Source organism: Limanda limanda, chromosome 15, assembly GCF_963576545.1.
Source record: "Limanda limanda chromosome 15, fLimLim1.1, whole genome shotgun sequence".
In the NCBI taxonomy this organism is placed as follows: Eukaryota; Metazoa; Chordata; class Actinopteri; order Pleuronectiformes; family Pleuronectidae; genus Limanda; species Limanda limanda.
Genome location: NC_083650.1, coordinates 11,158,461 through 11,183,744, shown reverse-complemented (window position 1 = coordinate 11,183,744; position 25,284 = coordinate 11,158,461). Strand labels below are relative to the sequence as shown.

At 42.6% G+C, this 25,284-nt stretch overlaps 2 protein-coding genes across 4 annotated transcripts; both read left to right on the top strand.

Moving 5' to 3' along the window:
- Nucleotides 1-581: 581 nt before the first annotated feature.
- On the top strand, nt 582-10,980 carry washc2c (WASH complex subunit 2C). Of its 3 annotated transcripts, none has more exons than XM_061087114.1 (31): nt 582-698; nt 1,787-1,930; nt 2,134-2,298; nt 2,438-2,506; nt 2,674-2,847; nt 2,955-3,048; nt 3,151-3,212; nt 3,317-3,373; nt 3,456-3,575; nt 3,686-3,770; nt 3,986-4,045; nt 4,172-4,314; nt 4,434-4,524; nt 4,614-4,667; nt 4,761-4,922; nt 5,017-5,171; nt 5,268-5,375; nt 5,845-5,940; nt 6,027-6,128; nt 6,227-6,334; nt 6,416-6,588; nt 6,679-6,808; nt 7,044-7,463; nt 7,556-7,678; nt 7,791-7,892; nt 8,006-8,077; nt 8,306-8,365; nt 8,860-9,087; nt 9,175-9,873; nt 9,987-10,158; nt 10,287-10,980. In XM_061087114.1, the coding sequence occupies exons 2-31, from the start codon at nt 1,787-1,789 to the stop codon at nt 10,430-10,432; spliced, it is 4,374 nt and encodes a 1,457-aa protein (XP_060943097.1). In that variant the 5' UTR covers nt 582-698; the 3' UTR covers nt 10,433-10,980. The 3 variants fall into 3 exon arrangements, with proteins under 3 accessions (XP_060943097.1, XP_060943096.1, XP_060943098.1); XM_061087113.1 differs by having other exon boundaries at nt 4,169-4,314; XM_061087115.1 differs by lacking the exon at nt 8,306-8,365 and having other exon boundaries at nt 4,169-4,314.
- A 1,019-nt stretch (nt 10,981-11,999) lies between these two features.
- zfand4 (zinc finger, AN1-type domain 4) lies at nt 12,000-24,729 on the top strand. The gene is made up of 10 exons (XM_061087183.1): nt 12,000-12,105; nt 13,826-14,136; nt 15,679-15,754; nt 16,448-16,515; nt 16,651-16,837; nt 17,357-17,504; nt 17,914-19,128; nt 20,090-20,144; nt 22,076-22,193; nt 23,637-24,729. The coding sequence occupies exons 2-10, from the start codon at nt 13,953-13,955 to the stop codon at nt 23,770-23,772; spliced, it is 2,187 nt and encodes a 728-aa protein (XP_060943166.1). The 5' UTR covers nt 12,000-12,105; nt 13,826-13,952; the 3' UTR covers nt 23,773-24,729.
- Nucleotides 24,730-25,284: the final 555 nt, after the last annotated feature.

The following is a 25,284-nucleotide window of genomic DNA, read 5'->3' as shown; positions in this document are numbered from 1 at the left end:
TGTAAAAATGGTGATTTGCTTCAGGCAGTTTATGGACTTGGGTACAACTCATTTGCAGATATTATTGGATATTTATGAAATATATATCTGGGTTTATAGCTAATTTAAGTGCTTACAATCTGGTTAAACATGTGTATCAGTAATTGATGGGTCTCTTATCAGACACAATGTCTTGTTGGAAAGTCAATCGTCTTTTAGAATTCCATTAATTTACATTAGATGAGGTCCATTCATCTCGATTTTAGATTCATTAGATTGTGTTTGGTTTGATGAAACAACACGTGGTTGTGTTTGTTCCACATCTGTCTCCTCCAAAAGGAATCCAGGGTTAAAGTGGCTGATTTCAAACGGTCCCTCTCAGATCTGATCGATGGTCACAGGGGGGTTAGTGTGAAGGAGGAACTCTCTCAGACGAACAGAGGACGGCTGTTCCCTCATCCTCCCTCACACCATCCTGTCTTCAACCAGGTCCGTTCTCTCTTTCTTTTTTTTGTAATCCTCTCGTTGTTGGTTCGTTCCACTCCGCCCCGACCTCCCTGGGTTGCTAGGCGACGGTAGTCAGGTGACTGTCTGCAGACAGAACATGGCTGACCTGTCAGAAGACCAATGAGGGAAAGGCCACATTTAGCATAATCGATCTGGTTTCTCTACGGCGTGTGTGAACCCAGTCGAGCTTCGCGGGCAGCAGTCGATTCAAGGTAAGAATGAGCACTGCGCTGGATTTATTATCCTGCGTTAACTCTCAGCAGCCGGAGCTTATGTCGGGGTCGGCTAGCTAAGTGAAGCTAGCTGCTAGCTAAGAGGAGCTAGCTGCTAGCCAAACAGTCCCCCGCTCTCTCCTTTCAGACGCAGCTCTGTTCGAATGCTAAAGCTAAAGGGAGGACATCGCATCCCGGTAACTTTTCACGGACTCAACAAGTTGTCCTCCGCTTATGTGTCAGCGTGTGTGGTACAAAGCCCACGCTAGCTTGTTGTGTATGGCAGGGAAACAACGTTAGCTTGGTGGAAGTGAAACCTATCTTGTGGTATTCACTATCTACAGAGAGAGGGAGAGAAGAGAAGAGAGAGAGAGAGTCTTTCCATGAGAGCAGGAAGTCAGAGGATTAGATCTGAATGTATTCTGTCACCAGTTGGTCCAGTGACCTACAATCTGGTTTTGAAGGAAGCCAAGTTTGTTTGTTTATCACATTTCAACACCAGGGTAATTTAAAGTGCTTTACAATATATATCAAAGGCATGATGACAACTTGAGAGATCACATACACTTCTATTAAGAATGAGACACTAACATACACAGTATTGCAAACTTATTGTACAACAACACATGATATATTCTCATAGTGGCAGGGAAGCTCCACAAATGTTTGCTCTCTCCAGAAACACTGAGGTGAAGGATCTTCTGCCTGGTTTATTTATTGGAAGAGAGGGCAGCAGGTCGCACAGATTGTTCTTTAGTTGGAGGCTAATATGTCTCTTATTTGGCCTTGTTCATGTCCCAGAATCTATGGAGAAATGTCACCGTCCCTTCCCAGAGTAATTTCAGTTTCTGGAGCAGCTCCATGACAACGTTTAATGGTTTGGCCCTTTGGCAATAACTTTGTGATTTAATATTGCAGAAGACAGCTTGTTGTGTCCACGTAATGTTTTCTATATGTTCTCCAATTCATTCAGTACAATTCAGTCTCTCAGCTAAAGCAGAAACTGGTATTTGGGCAACATCAGAAGAAGTTTAAAAGCCGTTTCGAATCGTTCATGCCATTAATGACACCATGTGATTTGATTGCAGATGAGTGGGTTGCCACAGGGAATGGCAAATGGCCCAAGCCGGAGTGAACACTTCGGGGAAGATGCTCAGGTTTGGGAGAGACCCTGGACTCTCGAAGAAATGCGACAGAGCAGTGCAAGTTGGTCTTTAGCAGCTGACTCAGGGGTAAGTCTGAACATCGTCCCCAGCTTTGATGGAAGCCAAGTCAAATTGATTGTCTCTCGCATGGTCAGAGAAATGCTGCAGGATGTGTATTTTTAGAAATCAGAGTAGCTGAGGGGATTGTGAAATTGTATCCTGCTCTGGTGTGATGAAAGTAACTGTGAAAATGATACTGTCTCAATAGCAGTTTTTTTCTTTCTTCACAGCTCTTCCTGTTTCTTCAAGACTTTTCCCAGAGAATGCTGTCAAAGACTCATGAGATTGAAAAGCAGCTGGACAGTCTGATCCGAGACACCAAGGCCACAGACAGCTGCCTGAACTCTGTCTTTAATGACTTCCTCATGCTCTCCAACACGCAGTTTATAGAAAATGTAATGTATTTGATTAAAATAAGTTATTGTACTTTGCTTTTAAAGTACTTAAAAAGTACTGTAAAACATTGACAGTTTGCACAGAAAATAGGGGCGATCAAAAAAATCGAACATCTCTCTTGTTTGTGTCCTGTTGCAGAGAGTTTATGATGAAGAGGTGGAGGACAGTGGGCCGAAGCCTGATGCTTTGGAGAAACAGCCTGAGCAGGTACGGATAATTCATTCTACCTGCTCTAAACATTTACCGGCATAAAAACACAGACAGCTATCACTGAATATTGCATTTTGGTATTATTATTACCAGGAAACCAATTATGTCACAGTACCCCCCAGTCTTGCATTGCCCTGTGACTGTCATTTATCTTTTCCCCTCAGGAGAAGACTCGAGAGCAGAAAGAGGCAGAGTTGATTCCTAAGATGCAGGAAGCTGTGAATTATGGTCTTAAAGTCCTGGAGTCAGCCTTCGAGCATCTGGACATTAAAGCAGGAAACTCTGACTCCGAGGACGAGGAGGCCACCGACAGAGTGGAGGCCATCCTTGAGCCCAAGGTGTGCTCCCATGCTTAAAGCAGCACAGATTACTGCAGAAATACACGTGGTAATGCATCTTTCTATGAGTGTACTTCAAATTCTTTGTCTGTTGTTTTTGTTTTTAGGATCTTTATGCGGACAGGCCTCTTCCATACCTGATTGGTTCCCAGGCTTTCATGGAACAAGAAGACGTTGGACTTGGTGACCTCTCAAGTGATGGTAATATACTTATTGCAGCCTCCTCGACTTCGCTGTACCTCACCATCAGCACTCACACAACATAGTGTTAATTTGTAAATGTGTGTGTGTGATTCTTTCCAGAAATGTCAGTTGACAGTGACAGAGACAGTGTGATCGAGAGTGAAGACGGCAAAGAAGCAGTTGTAAGACCATGCTTCTTATTCTTTCACAATATAAGATTTTGATATCTGCATCTTAATCAAGAAAATGTCCAACCTAATTAGTTTTTTATTTATTTGTTTTACAGCATTCAGATGAGGATTTCGATCAGCAGGAAGTTGAAGTTCACAATAATATTAAGAAGGTAAGCCTGATACCAGCACACCAATGAAAACATCTAAACTGAAAAAGTTTCTAATTTAGTTTCTCCTCACAAACTCTGCTAGAAATCGTCCATGTTGAGTTACGACGATGATGATGATGAGGAGGAGGAAGAGGACGAGGACTCTGACATATTTGGAGACTCGGACAAGGAGGAGGATGAGGATAATGATGATGCCACAAAGGTATTTATTTAGACATATTCTTCTCAGGGGTGTATTTGTCATTTAAGCCTGAAAACATTCAGATTAACGCTGCGAAACAAATAAACTGTGGTTGTTTTTATCACATTCAGAACACAGGCCCATCATCCTTTGCTGATGAGCTGGCAGCTCGAATCAAAGGTGAACCAATCAAAAAACCGGAGGGAGATCGTGCATGTAAGTCCCCATCATCATAAAACAACTTGTGGTTTATCATGTTATTTCACTGTGATTTTTCATTTTTTGTTCCTCCCACTCCTCATATGTAGTCTAAGTTAAAGTCGAACCACAGATTTTTACGTTTGGGATTTACACTGAAAGCATTTCAGGTCTGTGTGCCATCACTGCATGTGCATGTTTATGGATATTTTCTTTCCACCATGTCATGGAAGCACTGGCATCTAAGAAGAAAAGTAAAGTCAGAAAAGAAGCCAAGCCTTCAAAGTCACAGGGTAGGACTTTCATTCATCACCAGTGCTATTCACACTTCTTTTTCAACTTTGCATCAGTTATCTCCACAACGTGCCTGTGTTCCTTAGCGTGCTGCTCAATACTGTTTATGTGCATTTTAACAGCAGCTGAAGACGACAGTGATGACATGTTCAAACCACCAAAGATGGATTACGATGATGATGACGACGACGATGACGAGTTCTCTCCATTTGGAGCAAAGAGTGGCCTCTTCAGTGGAGGGAAAGGCCTGTTTGACGATGAGGATGAGGTAAATTAATTTAAATGACTTTCAGTGCTTCCTCTGATTCTGTCTTAATTCAACACCACATACACTCTTTAGACTGCAGCCAGATTTGAATTGATGTTGTGTTATGTTCTGCCATGCAGGGTGATCTTTTTGGTGAGGCACCAAAACCTTTTGTGCCTGAAGAGACAAAGGTGATGAATGAAAGCACAAAAAGCAAATCTCAAACTGCAGGTAAGACAGCATTAAAGATAACATGTGTACAGGCATACAGAGAAAAGTGGACTTGCAGATTGTCACCTAACTTTTCTTTACTCTCTAAGAATCTGCCAAACCTGGAAAGAAGATTCCAGCAGGTGCCGTTCAAATATTCCCAGGTAGCAGCAGCAGTCTCTTGTGTGTCAGCTAATGTCACTTTTTTAAATTTGCCGTGTCTTCCTGAAACAAATCAAATGATTTCCTCTCAACAGATAACAGCCTGTTCAGTTCAGCGAAGGACTCTGATTCTGTGGAGAGCAAGGAGAACGGAACTCCAGCTCCTAAGACCAGTGCTCCTTCCAAAGCAGTTCCTGCAGGAGCTGGTGTTGGTGGTGGAGGACTGTTTGATGATGAGGAGGATGACTTTTTCAATGGTAAAAGTTTGTAAGAATGACCTCAACCAGGTAAAAATCCAGGTTCAGGTGGGATCCTCACCCTTATTATTTCATGTTTTTCCTTGTTTTTTAGCTGGAAAGGAGAAACCCAAACCCAAGACGGCTATTGACCTTTTCGATGAAGATGACGAAGATGTTGACATATTCGGTAATAAGCTCAGTGCACCAGTTCCAGCTCCGAGCAAGAAGGAGGCTGTCGTAGAGCAGGCCAAACCTCCCGAGAAGAAGGTAAAGAGCAACATAATAACATTTAATTTGGTTTATTTACAATGTTCTGTGGCTTGTTGAAGATTCCCTATGTTCATAATCCATTGTTATGTTTAGATGCCAGCTGGGGCTGTCTCCATGTTTGGTCCTGGGACTAAAAGATTGATGAGCGAGGGCCGGAAAAAGCGACAGCAATCGACCAGCGAGGAGTCTGAGAAGTCTGAGGTCTGAATGCATCATTGTGTAACAATATGCTCCTCACAAAATCCCATTTGGTTTGTCTTTTGACCAAACAGGACTCCACTGGGGTTCAGTAATTGGCAGTGTGTGCAGGCTATCAAGCTTAAGGTTTTGCTCTATTCAGCTGGCACCCGCATTAACATAGTTACACAAGTAGTAGTGTAACTGTGTTTATCTTTTGGTTTTTGAGGTTGTGCTTGTTCAAACAGTTACTCACAAGATAATTTATCAAGCGTGGATGCCGATAAACAACCTAGTCGCAGTCAGTTCATGATGATGTTGGCTCATAGTCAAGTGTAGCCTGAGAAAAAGCCTGATTTGTTTTTGGAGTACACTGCTAGACTTGATTCCTGTTGACACTTACTCTACACCAGAACTAAATCTGTAAATTGGATTTTAGGAAGATGTTTATATTAAATTAGATTTTCATTAAATCTTCTCTCCTTTTTTTCAGAATGGGCCCACACCGGATGTTGGGAAAACTACTGTCAAGCCTTTTCTGAACCCCAAGACCAGAGGTCTCTTCTCTGATGATGAGGAAGATACACAAGTAAGGCTTCTGAACTTTACTGGGAGAAAATGTATAACTGAAAATCATGATTTTATTTACACTATAAATGTGTTTGTCTTCTGCAGGTCTTTCCAACAATTCCTAGAAGTCAATCTAAACCTGAACCTACAAGTCAGAGCAAAACCAACAAGACCACTTTGTCATTTTTTGATGACGAGGAAGAAGAGGTAAAAAAAAACGTATCAACATTTCAAACACAAAACTGAATTAGGTTTGACTTTTTTTCTGCAAGTATGTTACTAAAATCTGGTTCCCCATCTTGCAGGATCTGTTTGCATCTGCAACTAAATCTAAACCAAAACCGAATCAAGCTAAAGCCCCCCCACTGCAGCCCACTAATACTGTGTCCAGCTCCCTCTTCAGCGATGATGAGGTATGACATTAAGAAAATATTTTTTCTCCGCTTCTTGAATTTTATTGGTAAAACATGATTGATGATTTGTTTGAATGACAGGACCAGTGGATGAGTTCCAAAAGTAATGCTACAAAGCCCGAGTCCAACACAGCAGGGTTAAAGCCCAGTGCCAGCGCCCCCTCCAGTCTCCCAGGTTCCAAAACATCTCATAAGGGCAGCCTCTTTGACCACGATGAGGAAGATGATCTGTTTGCTCCAACAAAAGAGTCAAGGTATTTACAGTATTAATGATTTTGTTCATTCGGATGGCCAAACACATGTTTATTTTGTTATCAATCCTCCGGTTCTCTCTTTTCATATAGTCAGAAAAAGCCTCACAGAGTTGCGCTCTTGTTTGAAGATGAGGTCGATGATAATAAGGAAGATAAAGGATCCTTCTTTCGCAATAAACCTACTGTCAACACAAATACTGCAACACCAGCTGCTGCTAAAGTGAGTGCACCATTTTATGTTTTCTGGTTCACATTTGTCATGGAAAACCATGATGGTTTGAAGATTGCATAGAGAACTGATTTGATATTTTTTAATAGACAGAAAAATACCAAATTCAGACTTTGTCACGCCACTTTATTATCTAAATAGTGATAATTCATTCTTTAAATGATTATTTTCACATTATCTCCCACACTGAAGTTCAGTTCTTTTAATACTTTTAATCATTTTGCAGACACCTGAGGTTCCCTCTCAGTCATCCTCCCAATCACAGAAATCGGAGGAGGTCCCAGTTTCTCGGACGGTGGCAGAGGACAAATCTCCACAGCCCGAGAAGCCAGATGCAAAGACTCCTGAGCGACTCCCATCATCAGCAGCGGTGTTGGTGAATAGTGAAGTTAAAAAGAAGCCCGCTGGAGCCGTCAGTCTCTTTGGAGGCATTAACGTTCTCGACCACAAGAAGACAAAGAACCTGTTAGATGAAGATGAAGGTGATGACGACTTCCTCTCTAGAGACAGCCCGCCACCACTCGTTAAGAAGGAGGAAGAGAAAGTCATTACAAAAACTTTTAGTCTGTTTGAAGACGAGAATGAAGATGAATCCAGTTGGAGCGATCCCATTTTCACTAAACCTACGGGCGGAAACACACAAAAGGTTTGTATTTACAATGAACTTGACAATGGTATGCAGGGTTGAATAGTTTCTCCCATAGACGAGATATTAAAATATGTGTCACATTTGTACAGCCCCCAGAAGAGCGACCACAGACGCAGAGCACGGGTGTGTTCCAGGACGAGGAGCTGCTGTTCAGTCACACGCAGCAGAAGGACAATGACCCAGATGTTGACCTCTTTGCCACCTCAGGGAAAGTCAGTATATCAGACAGTCATACCTGTTTGTTTCTTTTCTCTTTACACGTTACATGTTTAACTCGACGTCATCACTTGTAGGTAAGAATATGGGACTGTATTTACCTTTCAGAGCTCCAAGCCCAGCTCAGGGAAGACAGCAGCAGAAAGTCTGTTTGCAGACGAGGATGAGGATGACCTCTTCAGCTCCACCAAGCCAAAAGCTCCACCTCCGGTAGCAATTTGATTATTTTTGGTTCTTAGAATTGGATGGAAATTTTGTTTCCCAGCTCCATATATAAACATCATCTTTGTCATGTTTTTCCTCTACATTTTTATTAACTGAAGATTGCAGAGAAACCCGGTAAACCTACTGACAGAGCTCCGCTGGCAAGCCCAGAATCTGTGTTAGAGATTCAGGTAAGTCTGCTGTCACCACATAAGGTCTTCAGAAGTGCTTTATTTTGACGCCATGAACAAACTTGCCTCTGTGGTCTTGTGGATTTGATAAAAAAATATTTTGCTTTGGTAAACACATCTACATTATAAATTACTGCCATTTAAAACGTGGTTATGTTTGTTGATTAACCCAAACAATGCCTTTTATTGGATTGAATTCTGATCCTGCTGTAATGTGTGACTACACAGAAACCTGCTCCAAGCCCTGTAAAACCTAAAGATTCCTCATCAAGGATTGGGAAACTTCAAGTAATTTTTTAATTTCATTGAATCCATAGTCTTCCTTCTCTAACATTTTACTCTGATTCCTCCTGAGGACAGACTTTCCTAATCCCTCATTCAATATTTCTCTCAGAAGGTTTCTTTTCACGTTCCACTTTAAAACCTTTGAGAGATGACTATCAAAATGAAGATAACAATTTTGCTTCAGAGGAATAACTTTCTCGCTCTTTCTTTCAGTTTCAGTAGATGTTACTCTTGCATCTTGGTCTTGCCTCATTTCTCTCTGTAGTTCTGGTTTCTACATTTTTCTCTGAATGATCTGCTCCATGGATCTACATTGAGAATCTTTATGAACAGAGAGTAGCTGAAAAGTAGTTTTGAGAGATAGAAATGTATAAATGTAAGATATCTTGATTAGAAAATTGATTTAATCAGTCTTTATAGTCCACACTCAGGATCCATGGTGTCTTTTTCGTCTTGATAAATACTTATACTGGTGCTTCTGTGCATTTTACATTCAGGCAAATCTGAAGATCAACCCTGCTGCTTTGCTTCCTGGTGCTGCCCCCATCAAGCCAGGCGCCCTAAATGTCCTCCCTGGCATGGGCCCCAGCTCCTCCTCTGGGGTGTCCAGCTCCAGCCTGAGTCCCAGTCCTGCCACGACTCCTGTAGGACCCCGGATGGACAGTGAGGCAGGAGTGAGCTTTGAAGCCCCGATCCAGGTTACAATGCTGCAGAGCGCACATAAGGTAGACCTCTGATTCCTAGTGTACAATATCTGTTTTCTTGGATTCTTTCTGTTGAATTTCATCTCTTGCAAATCTTCCGTCACGCAGGGTCGTGCCAAAGGTGCGGTTCAACGCAGACCCCAGTCCAGAACGGCGAGACAGCAAGCTGCCCAGAGATCTGTGGGGGATGAAGAGGAGACCAAGAGTGGAGATGTTCCTGCACCAAACCCCCGTCCATCTGGCTCAGCCTTACCACACAAATCCAGCCAGAAGCGAGCCAGTCCGACTCTACCTGACTCATCTGCACTTCCAGCCTTGCTCACCTCCTCATCTTCTCAACCTTCACTCGCTGAAATCCCCCCCAGACCCTCTGTTCTCACGCTGCCAGTATCTACAGACACTGGAAAGAAAGACTCTGGTAAGCGCAGCCTCAGTACCAAGGTGTTGCCGTTGTCTGACGTGGACGACCTTTTTGTCTCCGACAATCTGTTTGCGGTCCCTTCAGTCACTAACACACCCTCCACCAGAGAAACCACCAAGATGATACAACCTCAGGCCAGTAGTGGGGTGGGACAGAAGAAGGACAACGACAAAAGCACATTCCCATCCATTTTTGATGGAAATACAAATGACCTTTTTCAAAAAGTCAAACCTAGGTCGACTACTAAGAAAGCCCAGGCGTCGTCCTTCTTAGAAGATGACGATGACGATGACATCTTTGGAGCGAGCAGCAGCTCCACGCCCTCGTCCACCAGCAGTAAAGAAATCAAGAGCAGCATTAGTTTTTTGAAGCAGGACATCTTCCAGGTATCTTTGTTTTACATCGACAGTAATACGATCAAGTTTTATCTGCGCCATGATAATTTGTTCTGTTACGTTTCCTAATTGGCTGATTTTACCTCTTTTTTTTTTGTCCTCAGGATGAAGTAGCCACTGTGCCTAAAGTTCACAATAAGCACAAAGAGAATCCCCTTGATGCCAGCTTGTTCGACGACGACATAGACATTTTTGCTGACCTTATGGACACTCACAAACCAAAACAGAAATCCAAGACAAAGGGAGAGGCCAAGTCGATATTTGATGATAAAATGGGTAAGAAATAATAAAATGCATGCAGGCTTTTGAGTATTTTAATGCACACTTTTCATACTGTTTATCCTGTGGTCTACCTTTTTTAAGCCTGCTGTAATTAACCAACTATTGTCTCTCTGTTCTTAAAGATGACATTTTCTCGCCAAGCACAGCAAAACCAGTGACAAAGGCTCCCAATAAATCAAAGAAGACGTCCCCATCACAGGAGACCAGTGCAGCCGCAGATTCTAGCGACATATTTGATGATCCACTTAATGCTCTTGGTGGGAACTGAACTGTTGTTTCCGAGTAGCCCAATTTTTACCCTTGTGGAATGTGGATACATCTTTTTGTCATTTGGATCGCTTACAGATTGGAAAATCAATATACTGTTCATAGAGTATTTATTCATATAAATCCATATAAATACTGTGGCTTATCTTTTTGGCAGACAAATGAAAAAAAGATTCCAGTCATCTTCTGGCAGCATTTAGAAAAATCCTTGTGGAATCAGATCATGTTATGTAAGAGTTATTATATACTGTTAATCTTTATTTTATATGATAGCACTTTATAAGCATACTGTATGCTTAGCCTCAAAGCCTGCAGAAATTAACAGTAAATTGTTTTGTTTTTTGATTGTTTATCCTTTGGCTCCGCCTTGTTGAGATTCCATGTCATTGGGTTTGTGCCATATCATGGTTCTGAGAAATCAATGTGTTTACTTACTGTCTTAGGCATTTTGACAATGTTTTTATTAATAAGAAATTCATCAGTTTCTTAACTTTGGCTGTGATGAGAAAGGAAATTCAGTTTTAATAACTAAAAAGGAAACATATTTTATGCTTTTTTGAAATGTGTGTGATTATTTCTGATTCAGACTTGTTTTCATGCGCACTCTGTCTAGACTTGAATATTGATCAGTGTTTGATATGCGCAGGGAGCTAGATTCAAAGATATAGAATTTTAGATCTGAGTCAGTAGCACATCGTCTGTTTCCTTCTTTTTGCTGTGGTTAGTCGTAATACTTTTCTCACATATAGGATTGAAACTTGTTGTTGACAGAGCTTTACAAATTGACAACAGAAATTTTGGACAGAGGCATTATTTGATTTAGAGTTTATGTGTTAGTCTGCGTTTGTCGCTGTGTTAGTTCATTATGAAGATTATGCAAAAACTGTTCGATGGATTACCACGAAGATTGGTGGAAGGATGCCATCAAATTCTTTGCAAATCCAGATCAGGGGACAGATCCAATTGACTTTGAAGTCACTTGACTTAGGAAACACAGCAGTAACAAAAGTTTTCTAAGAGATAATTCGAAGTTTTAATTTTACATTTGTTAAATACTTCTACACAGAACGTGATGTAGATGTATTAAGTCAAATAATTGGACCCTGAAGCCTTTTAATGAGGGACTATTTGTTGTACCAATTAAGCCACAGATTCTTTGAGGTTTTGTTAAGCCTGATATATATAGACAGAATGACAGATGAATGCAACATTGTATATGTGTGCATCATATGTTATATCGTCCGACTTCCTGTAACTCAGCTTTGTCAACAAACACTTCCCTGTCCCGCCCACCTCGCCTCCTCCGCGATGCCGGTTGGCTGCTGCGCCTGTCGATCACCCGGCGTCACAGAGGTGTTGTTCGGCAGGTACGATGAATTGATGATGTCGCCAACAATGGAGCAGCGGAGACCGACGGTGACAGACGGTCCGGTCCGCTCCGGGAGCAGGTTCTGAGGGGATGAGTTCAGCTTTGGCCGCAGCGTTTCTCTGGACAGCTGCACCGCACGGGACGGGACTGAGACGCCTTCTGGATGTAGCCTAGCAGCCTGCTAGCAAACCCACCGAGAAGCCTAGCCATTGTTTCGGTTGTCGGCTAACATGGCAACGAAAGCTAGCGCTAGCAGCGTCGGCTAAACGGGCTCCTCCGCCGCCGTATCACCGCAGAAGTTCTCGGTAAGCAGGCTCCAGTAGTCACTGAGCAGCTAGCGTCGAGTGTCTCGGTTAAAGTGTGACGTTTGAATACTGAGTGTGTGAGTCTGCCTGTGCTAACGTTAGCCGCTGGAAGTGTGTGGAGACATTTGTCAACTCCATTCATCCCCGTTGTCAGGCAGCTGGCGGCTAACCTCTGTAGCTTTTGTGCGGTTAGGGTTAGTTTGTTGTGTGGTTATACGAAGCTACAGGCTAACTGCACGTAGCTTCGTCTTTTACTCGACCAGCTAACCGTCTTCTCCAGGGAATGGCCTGTTCTCTCATCTCCTCGGTCTCTGGATGGGTTCACCTCAGGCCTCCTTCACTAACATTACAAAGCAAACAATCACCAACTTGATCTTCAGTGCTGTGCAGCTCGGTTGTGTGTTTTTAATGAGTTCTTACAGATCCGCCAGGACCCCGGTGAGGTGATATATCTCTGTTCGGAGGAACAGTGTGTTCCCAGTGTCCTGGACTCAAAGACACTGGGAGTCAGGGTGACATAGAGTAACCATCAGAAAATACACACTGGCTCCAAGGAGGAACACAGGACCACAACTGCACATCTGTTGTTTCTGTGTTTAAGTGATAGAAGCTCATGTGCACTTAAATCAAACAGTCCAGGTTTCAATCAATCAATCAAATTTTATTTGTATAGCCCATATTCACAAATCACAATTCGTCTCATAGGGCTTTAACATGGTGTGACATCCTCTGTCCTTAACAATCAGCAAGAGGTTTAAATGACCCAACATGAATTGAGATCTTGAATCCATATTGGCTTCCTCCTTCAAGAAGAATCACAATCAGGGTTGATTTCCTGCTGTACTGTCTTTGTAAATAAGCAGATGTATAAAAGTAGACAACAGCATATAAATTCTATAACAACCACACAAAGATATTTACTATTTTAACTATAGAAATGTACAATTTGAATGTATGCATTGAATGACTGTTCCCAGGCCTCGTAGCTGAGGTCAGAAAAAGACTGTTCTTGTCATTCTGAGTTTCGGTCGATTGGAGGAATTGCCTCTCTTTCAGATTATATGTTATATGAAGTTGGTGAGTGAAGTGACACAGTCGGTGATCTGTCAGACACAGGACACCTCAAACCACTGTTGGGCTTATGTAACACACCTGATCTTGAATTTTGGCCGGGGCCTTGAACGCTGTGCTGAATGTTTCATTAGATGGTTGCACATGTCCGCAGCAGCCGATGCATGTCCCGGTTCCAAGCAGTTTCTTGTAAATTTTAAGTTTCCTGTATAAACTCAATCTCAAGGACAGCTTTTATTGCCCTAATCAATACTAACAGAACTACATCCTCAGGTACATGCCTCAATTGTTATATTAGTTATAAAAATGAATATTCCCCACAGATGGTTCCTGTATTTGGAAGTTGTACGGTCCATCTAATTAGAATATTCACCCTCCCTAAAATAAAAAAATGTCTTCAATTATTTCGCACTTTTCACACACACATTCATACAGTGCATCTATGTGCAGCATTTTCTCTGTCATACTCTGCTCATACTTCTGGCCCAGCAGTCGGGGGGGAGTTTAGGGTTCACTGTCTTGCCTGAGGATACTTTAGTGTCACAGAATTAGTTTGTGTCTGCAGTTGAATACATGGTTTGATTGAAGTGTCAAAATGATAGTACATAGTTAATGATAATCATGGATTGCCTCTGTTTCTACTCAACAGCTGTGGTCGCCCTGCAGGATGTGTGACAGTCGTGAGGCCAGTGAGCAGTGCCTGTCCCTATCGTCTTCATCCTGGGCCAGTCCTCCCATTTCACCGTCTCCCTGAATCTGTCCCCCAGTCCACCAAGATGACCGACAGGAAGGAGCCGCCCTTCTTTAATGACGACAGTGCTGGAGCTTTCCATTACAAGATCCCTTTCTATGACGATATGGAGCTCTTCATAGAGACGTTGACGGGGACCTGCTTTGAGCTGCGCGTGCTGCCCTTTGAGGCTGTCATTTCAGTCAAGGCAAAGATCCAGAGGCTGGAAGGTACAAAGCACACGGATTTGTTGTTTCCATGTTTTTGCATGCTGTTGCTTGCAAGCTGTTCAGTAATAGTGACCATATTTTTAAAGCAAGGATATTGCACTGACTATGACAAACTATATTAATGATTTGATAGACTTAGAAGATGGGGGTTACATAGAGACCTCCCGTGGAATACTAAATATTATGTTCAGCCTGTCGTACTATTGGTTTTGACGCTTTCTTTGGGTTATTCAGTATCCTGAGGTTTGCTGCGTTGCATACATCTGCTCTCAAAGGTTTTTATGTCTGCACTGTTGACTTGGATCAGAGTGTCTTTCCTGGTTGAATTTAAGGAAAAAAAATCAGAAATAAAACTTATTTGCATCGTCACTCACCGCTTTGGTCAGTGAGTGGGTGAGAGTTTCTTTTTTTATTAAAACTATTATCTTTTGTTAAATGTTATATTCCATCTATGAATGGTATGTCCTAATTAAAATTCAGTGGTGAATCACTACAGGACATGTTTTGTGCTCAAGCAGTGGGTGCTTGTAAAATTGATCAAAATGACTCTGACCCATAGCACACATTGCTATTGTTGTTCTCTTGGTTCATACAAAATGGAGGAAACTGGAGAGCCATGCTGAATCACAGTCTGAAGTAATATGTTGGTGCATAACTCACAGAATTATGGAAAAAGATATGTTTGCTGTAATGTGAAATGCAGCTGCCTTGGAAGAGAACGACCACAACTAGTAAAATCTGTGGACTGGCATGTTGGCTTGTCTCCCAAAGGAGTCACCGGAGGCAAAATCTCTTGCACAGTTTAGTCTAGGGTTGGGGTGTGTGGGTTGTGTTGGAAATCAAAAACCTTTTCTTGTTTATTTTGACCTTGGTAGTCCTCTTAGGTTGTTTTGTTGAGGACCAAGATGACCTTTCACTTCTCCGTTCTGTGCAGCTGTTTTTGGTTTTGGTCAGAACGGCCTCTCTGTGCTCTCTGTGCGGATGTGTGTCAGCCAAGTGTGTGTGTGTTTGTGATGGAGCATACCACTCTGCGATGAATGGACCACTGCTCACTCACCAACACTGGCTCACCTCCAGAGCCGGGTCGGAGAGTTCACTCACTGTAGGCACAGAGAGCTTCCTGACTATGCATACACTCCATCTCATTCCAAGGAGGAGCTGTTGAGAGCCTTTGTGTTCATTAGGCTGTCTGCTCTCTCTAGTAGTCCACATTGTTTCCGTCTGATTTGCAATGTTAAATACAATAGATGGCGTAGTCCAATCAACCTCGTTTATTTGACACTTTTAGCTGGATTAAATGTACTTAATCAACACATTTTTATTAATTTTAGCTGTCAGTGCATGTCTTCTGTGATTTGCCGTTTTCCAGCAGTAACATATTTCTGTCTTTAGGGGGCAGACATGAATCATCTTTAGCAGCTGTTTCTGTTGTCAACATTCTCCTCTCGCCTGTCTGTCAGATCAGAGAAGGTAGTCAATGAAATATGAACAGCTCCTTGTCAACTTTGGTTGTTTTCTTTCTCCCTCTCACTGTCTGTTAAGGAATCCCTGTTGCCCAGCAACATCTTATCTGGAACAATCTGGAGCTCGATGATGAACAATGTCTCCATGACTATGGGTAAATCTATTCCTCTGACCTTTTCTGTCCTTCAGAGCATTGACACCAAGGCGAAATCACACATGGCTTGTTTGAGCAGTTATCAGCGACGTTTAAAACCAAGTTCAACACATCTAGCGTCATTTTCATGTGATCTTTTAAAGCCTTCCTCCATTGATGGGGACTCAGCCTTAATTTAATTCAGCAAGCTGTAAATGAGGCAGACATTTAGAGATGGATAATCCAAGTGACACACTGATCACATTTAGAGAGCTCGTCCCTCCACTCCTGTCACCTACTGAGATGCAGACCTCACCCTCCGGTGCACCGCCGGCTACAGCTGCTGGTATTGTTGTGAATGCTTGTCACTTAATTTTCCACATGAAAAGCCCCGGTTACATCTCGCCTATCTCTACGCAGCATGCTTTTGAAGTTTTAGAAGCAGAGGGGTAGAGTAGGCAATGAAACATCTGCTCGGATGAAACTAATGTTGCAGTGGAATTCCCAGTCGTGCACAAGTTCATCTAGAAATCATCCTGACCCTCAGAGAGCTGTTTGCTTTAGATCATTGCCTCTCAGAAGCAAAGAAATTTACCATAAATGTAAATATGTGCTGTATGTCGCCTACTGATACTTCCTTTGCCCCTTTTAGAATATATTTGCGGTTGAGTGGGTTGCAATACCGCTCACTCATTCTGCTTTTTGTGTTTGCAGCATTGCAGAAGGCTGCACCTTGAAACTGGTCTTAGCTATGAGGGGAGGGCCAATCAACACCAGGAGAGGTAACTAAGACGCCTGCACAGTCACATTATCACAAGGCATTTGTGGTTTAACATCATATCAAAATCTAATCTTTTGTCCAAATCTCCAAACACATTTGGAAATTTAAATAGATTGCTTCTTGTTTTAACCAACAGTAACGATAGAAGATCCTATCAAAGAGGTGGCTGACTTGATGGAGAGCACCAAGGAGGAGGGTTGGGAGAGGAGCACGGCCAACAAGCAGGTCACGTTCGTGGTTTATCGAGAGGGCGACCAGCTAAGTTTCTTCAGAGTGGTCGACAGGGGGGATGGCACGCTGACCCCTTTGTCTGAATCGCTGAGGTAAGGATATTTTCGGACTTTTCTGCCATATCTAGGGATGTCACGACACCAAAAATGTTTTCGTCGTATCAATACCATGAAATTTCGACGATTCTCCATAGCCAATAAAATACCATGTGCAAAATCTAAACAATGAGTCCCATTTACTTCATCCTTTTATAAAAATATTTGAACATACAAAAAACAACAGTGGCTATGTAGCCTTCAAGTAATACATTAAAAGAAAAGACTATTAACATTATAAAACAGAAAAGTGGCGTGTAGAAAATTTGGACTTTTCAGTTATCAGGTTTAAGTCAATGACTGTAAGAAAACAGCACAGGCTGCACATGCAATGTACTAACACACACACACACACCCTCTGACCAGTGAAGGTGGTATAAATACGTTTGTTAATATAATTTAGCAATCAGTGTTGATTATTCAGTGATGGCTATGGATCGCTGCTGCTGCTGAGTTTTTGGAGAACATTTTTTAAGTTTGCTAATTGAGTGTTTTTCTCTCTCTCATACTTTCCAGTGGTGGATCAGTGTACAATGTGTACGCAGAGGAGGAGGAGGATGGAGAGAACTCTTCAGCTGCAAAGCAGAGCCTCGAGAACTCCATCACGATGAACAAAATGAAGCTTCTCAAAGCCAAGATGGAGGACATGAACCTGAACAAGAAAGTAAGAGGCTGCTGGCGTCGAGGAATTCGTTTTACTGCCTGTCAGAGAGCAACTGTGGCCCAGACGCACTATTCGTTTTTCTACCCCACTTTTAAGATGTAGACACATAGAATACTGCTCCTAATAATAATCGAGTAAAATGATAGTTTGCAACCATTTTACATTATGCATGTGTACTTCAAAGAACACTTATTTGCATGTGTTTGTTCGCGGCGAGAACTTTCATTACATTAAACTTCACTGGCTCTGTAGTGTTTTTATGCTCATCATTTATTTATACAAGCATCTTAATTCAAGAGATGAGACAACCACTATCATTTCAGATCTTTTAAAGGATGAGGAAAATGTGAAAAATCTCGAGTACATTTGATCTGGTTATAATATGAACGCCTGTGTCTCTGTTCTCCAGCCGAAGAAGTCAGCGAAGGCGAAGCCGCGCCCCCCTGTCGGCCCACACCCCTGCGGCGGCTCCCTAGGACCTTCCAGCTCACGACACCATCATCGCCTCTTTCGCTCGATCCCCCAGACCAACCAGCCTCGGCAGTCAAATGCACAACTACCTCCAATTGCTGACCATGAAACCACAGACCCCTCGCCCTCTGCTGCAGCAACCTCCGTCCACTTACCCATCCCTAGACGACCACCTCCCTCTTTCTCCTCGTCCTCTTGTTATATGCTTCAGGAGGAAGAGCCGTGGGAGACGTGCCCACCATTTGCAAAAATACGGCCCCCTCCCAAAGTTTCCCGGCTGGACATTGGCAGCACCAGATTGATGAGGGACTGTGTGTACCCTCAGCTGCCTCCACTGTGTACAAGGGGGGCACCTGACACCATCTTTGACCCAGCTGAGGCGGCAGGGGAGGCAGTAAGGCTGGGCTTGTTGGATGAAGCGACTGGGCTGGTGATGCCACCACACCTTGGAGCTCCATTTGGGGAATTGTCAGATCCTCTGAGTCTGGATGTGTCCGCCCAGCCGGAGGGAGGTTGTATGCCCCTCGAGGTTGGCGCTCAGCACCAGTTACCCCTCTCACCCTCCCCACTTAGTACCTGGACACTTGGGACAAGTGATACTCTCACCAGCAGAGCTGATAGGACACAGCGCAGCACGTCTTTTCATATCAGCCCCCCCTCTCCATTACCCACATCCCCTTCTACCAGGCCTCAGCCTTTCGATTCCACTCTCTCCTGTTTACAGCCCAGCCTTCAAGCACAATCCTCTGCACATGTGAAGACCGGGGACACGTCCCCTCACGCCTCCACCACCTTGTCAGCTCATCCCCCGCTCCTTCGTGGTGTTAAAGTGGAGACAGCTGGAAAGAGGCCTGAGTTGCTCTCAAAAAGGGAAGCAAGAAGCATCACTAAGTTGGCCAACCAAGCCTACAAGGAGCCCCTGGGACCTCTGAACAACTCTGAGCTCTTGGCCTCTCTCTCCACAAGGGCCCCAGACAGCAGCAGCGGCAGGGACGACCGAGGAGAGAGTGAGGGACTTGCACTGCCCTCTGCTTCTGACTCAGGACAGGGCAGTCATGGCTCCAGGCTGCCATCCATCCCGACTAACCGGCTCCTTCAGGATGATTTCATCAGACAAATGTCACCGTTGCCCCGAGCAGCTGCCTCTTACATGGTGACATTGTGTGCTGTTATTATTTGGGAAAATGTGTTTTTGTGTTGCTCAATTTTGTCTTTGAGCTTTTTGAAGTGTGCAATTTCCTACAAATGGTTGTCACTTTAACTTTAACTTATTGTATCACAACCTGCAAATATAGCAAAGGCTTTAAAACAAAGTAGAGGGAAGCTTAGTTAAATATGATCTTACAATGTTATCTTTTTTATGATAACAGTTATAATTCTCATGTAGGATATCAGATTTCATCACATGAACTCTAATAACTGTTATTTATTTTGTTGGACCAAAATAATAGATATTCAGTTAGTGTATAGAATTAAATGATTTCTAGTGAATTTTACTAAATTAAACTTGTAAACGGGTAAGATACGCAAAGTAAATAAAATGAAATATTAGTCTTCATAGTTCTGGATATTTAGCTATGGACTCCCACACACTGTCGGACTTGCCATCCCATGATTTATCTGCCACGTTTCGGTTTCTGACAGAGAGAAGCCATCTTAAGTGGGGAGTGGCTGTTGTTTTGCAACCAATGGCATTTCTCATGCACACCAGTTAAGATCAAATATCAATTGGCTATATAACATTATCTTGTGCAATACAGAAAAATAGCTAAATACTGTGTATAGCATGTAGCTGAATATAGAAAACAGCTCTAATATCAGAAATCCGAGGTAGTGACTTTCAATCATTTTTAAATCAGTCTTTGTTTTGTTGTTTCCTTATACTGAGCATAGAGCTTCGCCTTTACCATATCAGTACTTTCACCATCTCTTTGGCTCTTCCAACTGTTTATATGTAGAGTTAATGAAAATAATGTACAGACTTTTCTTACTTGGCCAGTTAAAAGGCACTACGCTCTTTTCCACTACATCAAATGTAATTTTCTTGAGAGTTCAGCACTACAGGTCGTTATATTGATTTGTTCTGAAAACATTTCATGTTGTTGTTTTCACAGACCACCAACACTATTGAATCATCTGGAGGAGTCATGGCCTCATTCGGGAGAATAGGTGAGGGAGACACACGTACACCTCCATGTTAGGACTAGAATACACTTTGAGGAAAGTGTTGCATTGTGGTGGTTGGTTTGGATATTTGAGTTGTGGGAGTGAGTTATTGTATAGCACTGTGATTCTAAAGTGCCGTTAACCATGCCAGAGTGCATACATTACAGCCATACAGTGCCATGATGCGCTTGTTGAGATGTTGTCATGTGAAAAGCCTAAAGTACATGTTGTATGAAGAATACAACAAACCACCAGGGTTTTAAATATTCATTATTTCTACCACTGCAGAAGCAGCACAAACAACAGAAGGCGGTGAGCCTACACACCAGCACTCTCATTTATTAATGTGAGCCACTGATACGCTCCGACTGCTCACAGGGAATATAGATAAATACACACGGATCAATACATGAAGTCATGAGTCATGGCTCTCCATGTTCCTCTATTACCACACATTTGTTTATCAGCAGCAGTGTTTGTTGGTGGTGCTCCAAATTTACAATCATTTCCATTCAAAACTGAATGACCCAACTTATACCTCTTTTAAACCAAAGGTTTTTTAAACAACTAAAACATGGTGATTGACTCCCTTCTCATTGGCAGTAGAAGAGTTTGCCTCTGTGTTTTTTTCAACCAGTGCATAATGATCTACGTCCCTGCACTGAAAACGGAGGCGCTCTCACATCACTGTCTTGCCAAATTAGTGCGTTCAGCCATGTGTCATGTTTCCATCATTGCAGATGGAAGCTGGAGCCCATTAAACTTGTGTCCACTGCAGAGTCATTTGACCCGGGAGTGAATGACCTGTATCGATTCCAATAGCAGACAAAAGGCAGCTTGGCTGGCAAGGCCCTGAATTAAATGCGATCAGATTCAACTGAAGTCCATTCCACAGCAGAATGTGGGAACATGTGAATGGTTCTGAATATATTTGAATCCACTGCCTGCCTGTGTGGCAGCAGATTAAAGTGCAAAAAACAAATAAAAAATCCAATCCCACGCCCAGCTGCTTGACAGAGAGCGCCGTGTACCGTCATCACAGAGCTGTCAATTTGATCTGTGTTCCTGTTTCCTCGCGGATCACAAACCTGGGCTGAGCCGCGTGCTTCCACAGACACGATTATCATGGGTATGAGCTGACAAAAAACAGTGTTCCCTAAGTTAGGAAATAAACTTGAGTGCTTTTTCTGACATGTTTTCAAACTGACAACAGGGCACTGGTGCGTTTGGCCAAGCTGTTTTCCTGAACACTAACGTACATGACTGACAACTTTTGGGAAATGTTCCAGAGTGTCACCAATATGCTACAGTTGTATCCAGTATAATTGACTGCTGCTATTAAAAAAAAAAAAAAAAAAAAAACGGTTATAAACCAAGCTTGAACTGTCAGAGTTCACAAAGAAGCTCTAGATAATAAGACATGAATCTGACAGATCTAAACTCTGGGTTTCACCAGATGGACGTTAATCAGACAGAGTACATAGTATGAAATCTCCCTGAAGTGACAATGAGGTAGAAACATGGACACGCTGAAGTAATACGGTGAAGACCGACAGGTTTCAGAGAACTGCCGAGAAACTTTAAAGCAACAAGGATCACTCCAGTTCATAAATGCCTGAACATTTTTCACATTTTCACAGTGGGAGAAAATGCCTCTGCTCAAAGAGAAATAGAACATGACTCTAAGTGCTCGACGGAGAGAAATGCTGTTCTACCTCCCTTAAGTGGTTCGGTGTTGATATGTCCCTGATTTCTCCTCGGCTGTGTGCAGACACCACAAATACATAAACGTATTAACTGTATCATTTAAAGAAGAGAACCTGCTACAGGACGATGAAGATTCTTTCCAGACATTAGTAGAAACCTTTCATCCCATCAGTTATTCCACACTGGCTCCTGTAAAGAGACTAAAAATGTTTCCTCTCTTCTCTCAGGCACTTCAACCTACCACCTACCTCCAGTCAAGGCTCCCAATGGCGGCAAGAAGAAGAGCTCTAAGCACTGCTTCCTCTGTGGCAAGAAGACCGGCCTGGCCTCCAGCTACGAGTGCAGGTACAACTGCCTCCAGCGTTTCCACCCGCACTCACTCTCTCATTCCCTTTCTATTTGTCTGTCTATTTGTCCTTGGAGCAGGAGTAAGAAGTGGTTTTTACCCGGCTCATCATTTTGTCTCTCGGTGAAAACACCCCTTTGTTCACTGCTTGTTCTGCCACAAGTTATTAGCTTCATCAGAGTTTCTCTCCACCGCATCAATCCAGATCACCTCCCTCTCTGGGGTCCTGTCCAGGGCAATACACTTAGAATCTGATGCAACAGTGTGTAAATCTAGTCTCTTAACATTGGCCACAAGAAGAGGTTGAGGCATTTAAAGGATGAAGCTTCTATTGTGTTACCTAAAAGATGAACAGATACCAGATTAGTCAAATGTTTTTTGTGTTTTTGTGTATGTAAAAGTTCTGCAAACTTAAAAAGCTGAAAGTCTACAATAGAGATGCCGCACTAGTCAGTATTACACAGTGTTCAGACAAAGACCAATTATACAACTTGCCCGCCGCAAACTCTGTCTCTTTCACTTTTATAGACATAAATTATGATTGGTTCGTTTTTGTGTTTCGGTGGTAGTGCCCACGTCCCCAGTTATCAGTACCTAGTCTGATGCTGCAGTCTGCAAGTTAGAGTGTCTGTGCTGCACAGCAGCAGCGCCTGTCTGCCCGACGGCTGTTTACATTTTTCTGTCTGAACCCGGTCCGACTCGTCACGTCAGTTTCAGGTCAGGTAGTTATCATCTGCAGCAAAGTCACATCACAGAGTCACCAACTTTTCACATGAGGGGAAAGGGTTGACCGATGAATTTGGTGTCAAAATATATATTGAACACATCTTTTCTGGTTTAATCATTAACACTAGTGTTGTCATACGTTTATTAACCGGTGTGACATTTTCCAGACCATAGCATCCCAGGTCTGTGGTAGAGGGAGCCCTTCTCCCACACAGAAAACAGTGCTCTGTCGCACCTAGCGGCTTATCTGGCACACACCTTTACAAAGCCAGGTTAAGCATCAGTGGAGACCGGCGTTTCCTACATCTTGTAAGTGGTTGCCCAATCACAACAGAGTGGGCTAGCTGGCCAATCAGAGCAGACTGGGCTTTACCGGGAGGGGGGCCTTAAAGAGACAGGGCTGAAGAACCTGCAGAAGTGGACAGTGTGAAGAAAGTGATGTGTTTTCTGAACATTAGAGCATGTAAAGCTTTCCAAGGAATAACCTACATTAAATTATGAACCTGAATATGAGCAGAATATATCTCATCTAAATTTCTAAATTTCCCATGGAGGATATGACTCAGCTGAATAACCACATGATTGAGCAGGTGATGTTTGCTGATAGAGACATTTAATCATTCATTTGCTGACTGTTAAGTTTTGAGAGGAGTATTATTTCCACAGCAGATTTCTTTATATACTTACCATAGCGAAATGTGTGTTAAATCTTTTAGGTGCAGTCACAACTTCTGTGCCGCCCACCGCTACGCAGAGACTCACGACTGCACGTACGACTACAAGAGCTCTGGACGGCGATTCCTGCAAGAGACCAACCCGCTCATCAGTGCTCCCAAGCTGCCCAAGATCTAGAACCCACAACCCAAACCTCTAACCAGGGGACGACCAAAACAACCACAGGCTAAAATGACTGAACGGAGGAGAATTTACAGACATTTTAAACAGAAACGAGGCGCTCATTCACCACCGTGTGCTTTTCTTTTTTCAACAGCCAAGTTTGCTTTAAAATGAAAAGAAGATATTCTGTAAAGCCAAGTGTGAACAAACAAGAGGAGACTGAAGTGGCACAGAACTCATTATCACCTCTTGACAATGTGAACTGTTTATCCTTTTAATCTGTTACCTTATTCTTATTTCCACTGTGTGAAAACAAAACAACAAAAAAAACCTGTGCATGTAAGTAGGTAGTTTTTTTTGTTTGGGCTAAATATATCTGCTGCACGTTCAGACATATCTATTTTTAGTTTTGTAAACCTTTTTTTAAACGAAATAGGACCACTGATGACTTCTCATTCGACAAGTCTTTGACAGATGCACTTTAGAACTATCATATTTATACATTTACTTTTCCTTATTGTGAGGGGGAAGGATACTTATATCTCCGTTTGTCTTATGAAGGTGTTGTCATCACCAAGATTTTTATATTCTGCGTTTTTTCTTACACAGGCACATATACATACCAACATCACTTTCTTAAAAGAGTACAAGACACCGACTTAATAATGAAATGCTTAATATTTATCAATGAGTTCTACTTATTTAAATTCCAGAATGGTTTTGAAATAGTAAGTATGCAATGTGTGTAGGTGTGAATGTCAGTTGTAATCCACATGCCTATCACGTGAACTGTATTAGGATTTGGGGGCATGGTTATGGTATTTATGATGTGTCAGCAGTACAGTGGTTGCCATAAAAAAAAATCTTTTGTAAGTCTTTTTTATTGCTCAGCTGTTGCTAAAACTTAAAATGCTGTTAAAGTATCTACAGGGGTTTGATCTAATAAAGTTTCTTTTAAGCGTTTGAATCCAACACTTGTCTGAGATAATATTTCCACCTGATTTATTCCTGATAAGGAAAAAATTGAGTTCACAGTACTCTTGGTTGTGCTCTAATTTCCTCTCGCTCTGCAGCGTCCTGTCCTCCAGGCTTCTCATGCGCGTCTTCATTATTTGCTCACTGAGGGTTTGACTTCTCCTGCTGCTCGACCCTTAATGGCTCTCATCTCATTGCTGTGAAGAAGATGAGAAACAGATCCTGTTTGCTATCACAAGCTCATTCTCTGCACTTTGAGCATCAGGTCCCCCCCCCGACACAGACCCTTGGCCAGTTCCTTAGCAACAAGCAGAAAACATTAGACCCCCACTTACCGCCAAGGAGGTTATGTGTTCATTGCTGTTTATTTGTCAGCAGGATAACACAGAAACTACTGAACTGAATTTATTGAAACTTGGTGGATCGGCCAAGAATGAGCCCATATGTTTTTTTGGGGATCCAGGAAGTTTTCTCACTTTCTTAACCTTGCGAGGTGGTGTGTTTTGTTTTGTTTGTTTACATCAAACTGATTTCATGGATCTTGATGGGGAA

Excerpts from the sequence above, each read along its gene's own strand:
- zfand4 (XM_061087183.1), top strand. The coding sequence starts at position 13,953 with ATGACCGACAGGAAGGAGCCGCCCTTCTTTAATGACGACAGTGCTGGA. Across the intron at positions 15,755-16,447 it reads CAATGTCTCCATGACTATGG|CATTGCAGAAGGCTGCACCT; the intron begins GTAAATCTATTC and ends TTGTGTTTGCAG. Across the intron at positions 22,194-23,636 it reads GCCTCCAGCTACGAGTGCAG|GTGCAGTCACAACTTCTGTG; the intron begins GTACAACTGCCT and ends TAAATCTTTTAG.
- washc2c (XM_061087113.1), top strand. The coding sequence starts at position 1,787 with ATGAGTGGGTTGCCACAGGGAATGGCAAATGGCCCAAGCCGGAGTGAA. Across the intron at positions 6,129-6,226 it reads TTGATGACGAGGAAGAAGAG|GATCTGTTTGCATCTGCAAC; the intron begins GTAAAAAAAAAC and ends CCCATCTTGCAG. Across the intron at positions 9,874-9,986 it reads TGAAGCAGGACATCTTCCAG|GATGAAGTAGCCACTGTGCC; the intron begins GTATCTTTGTTT and ends TTTTGTCCTCAG.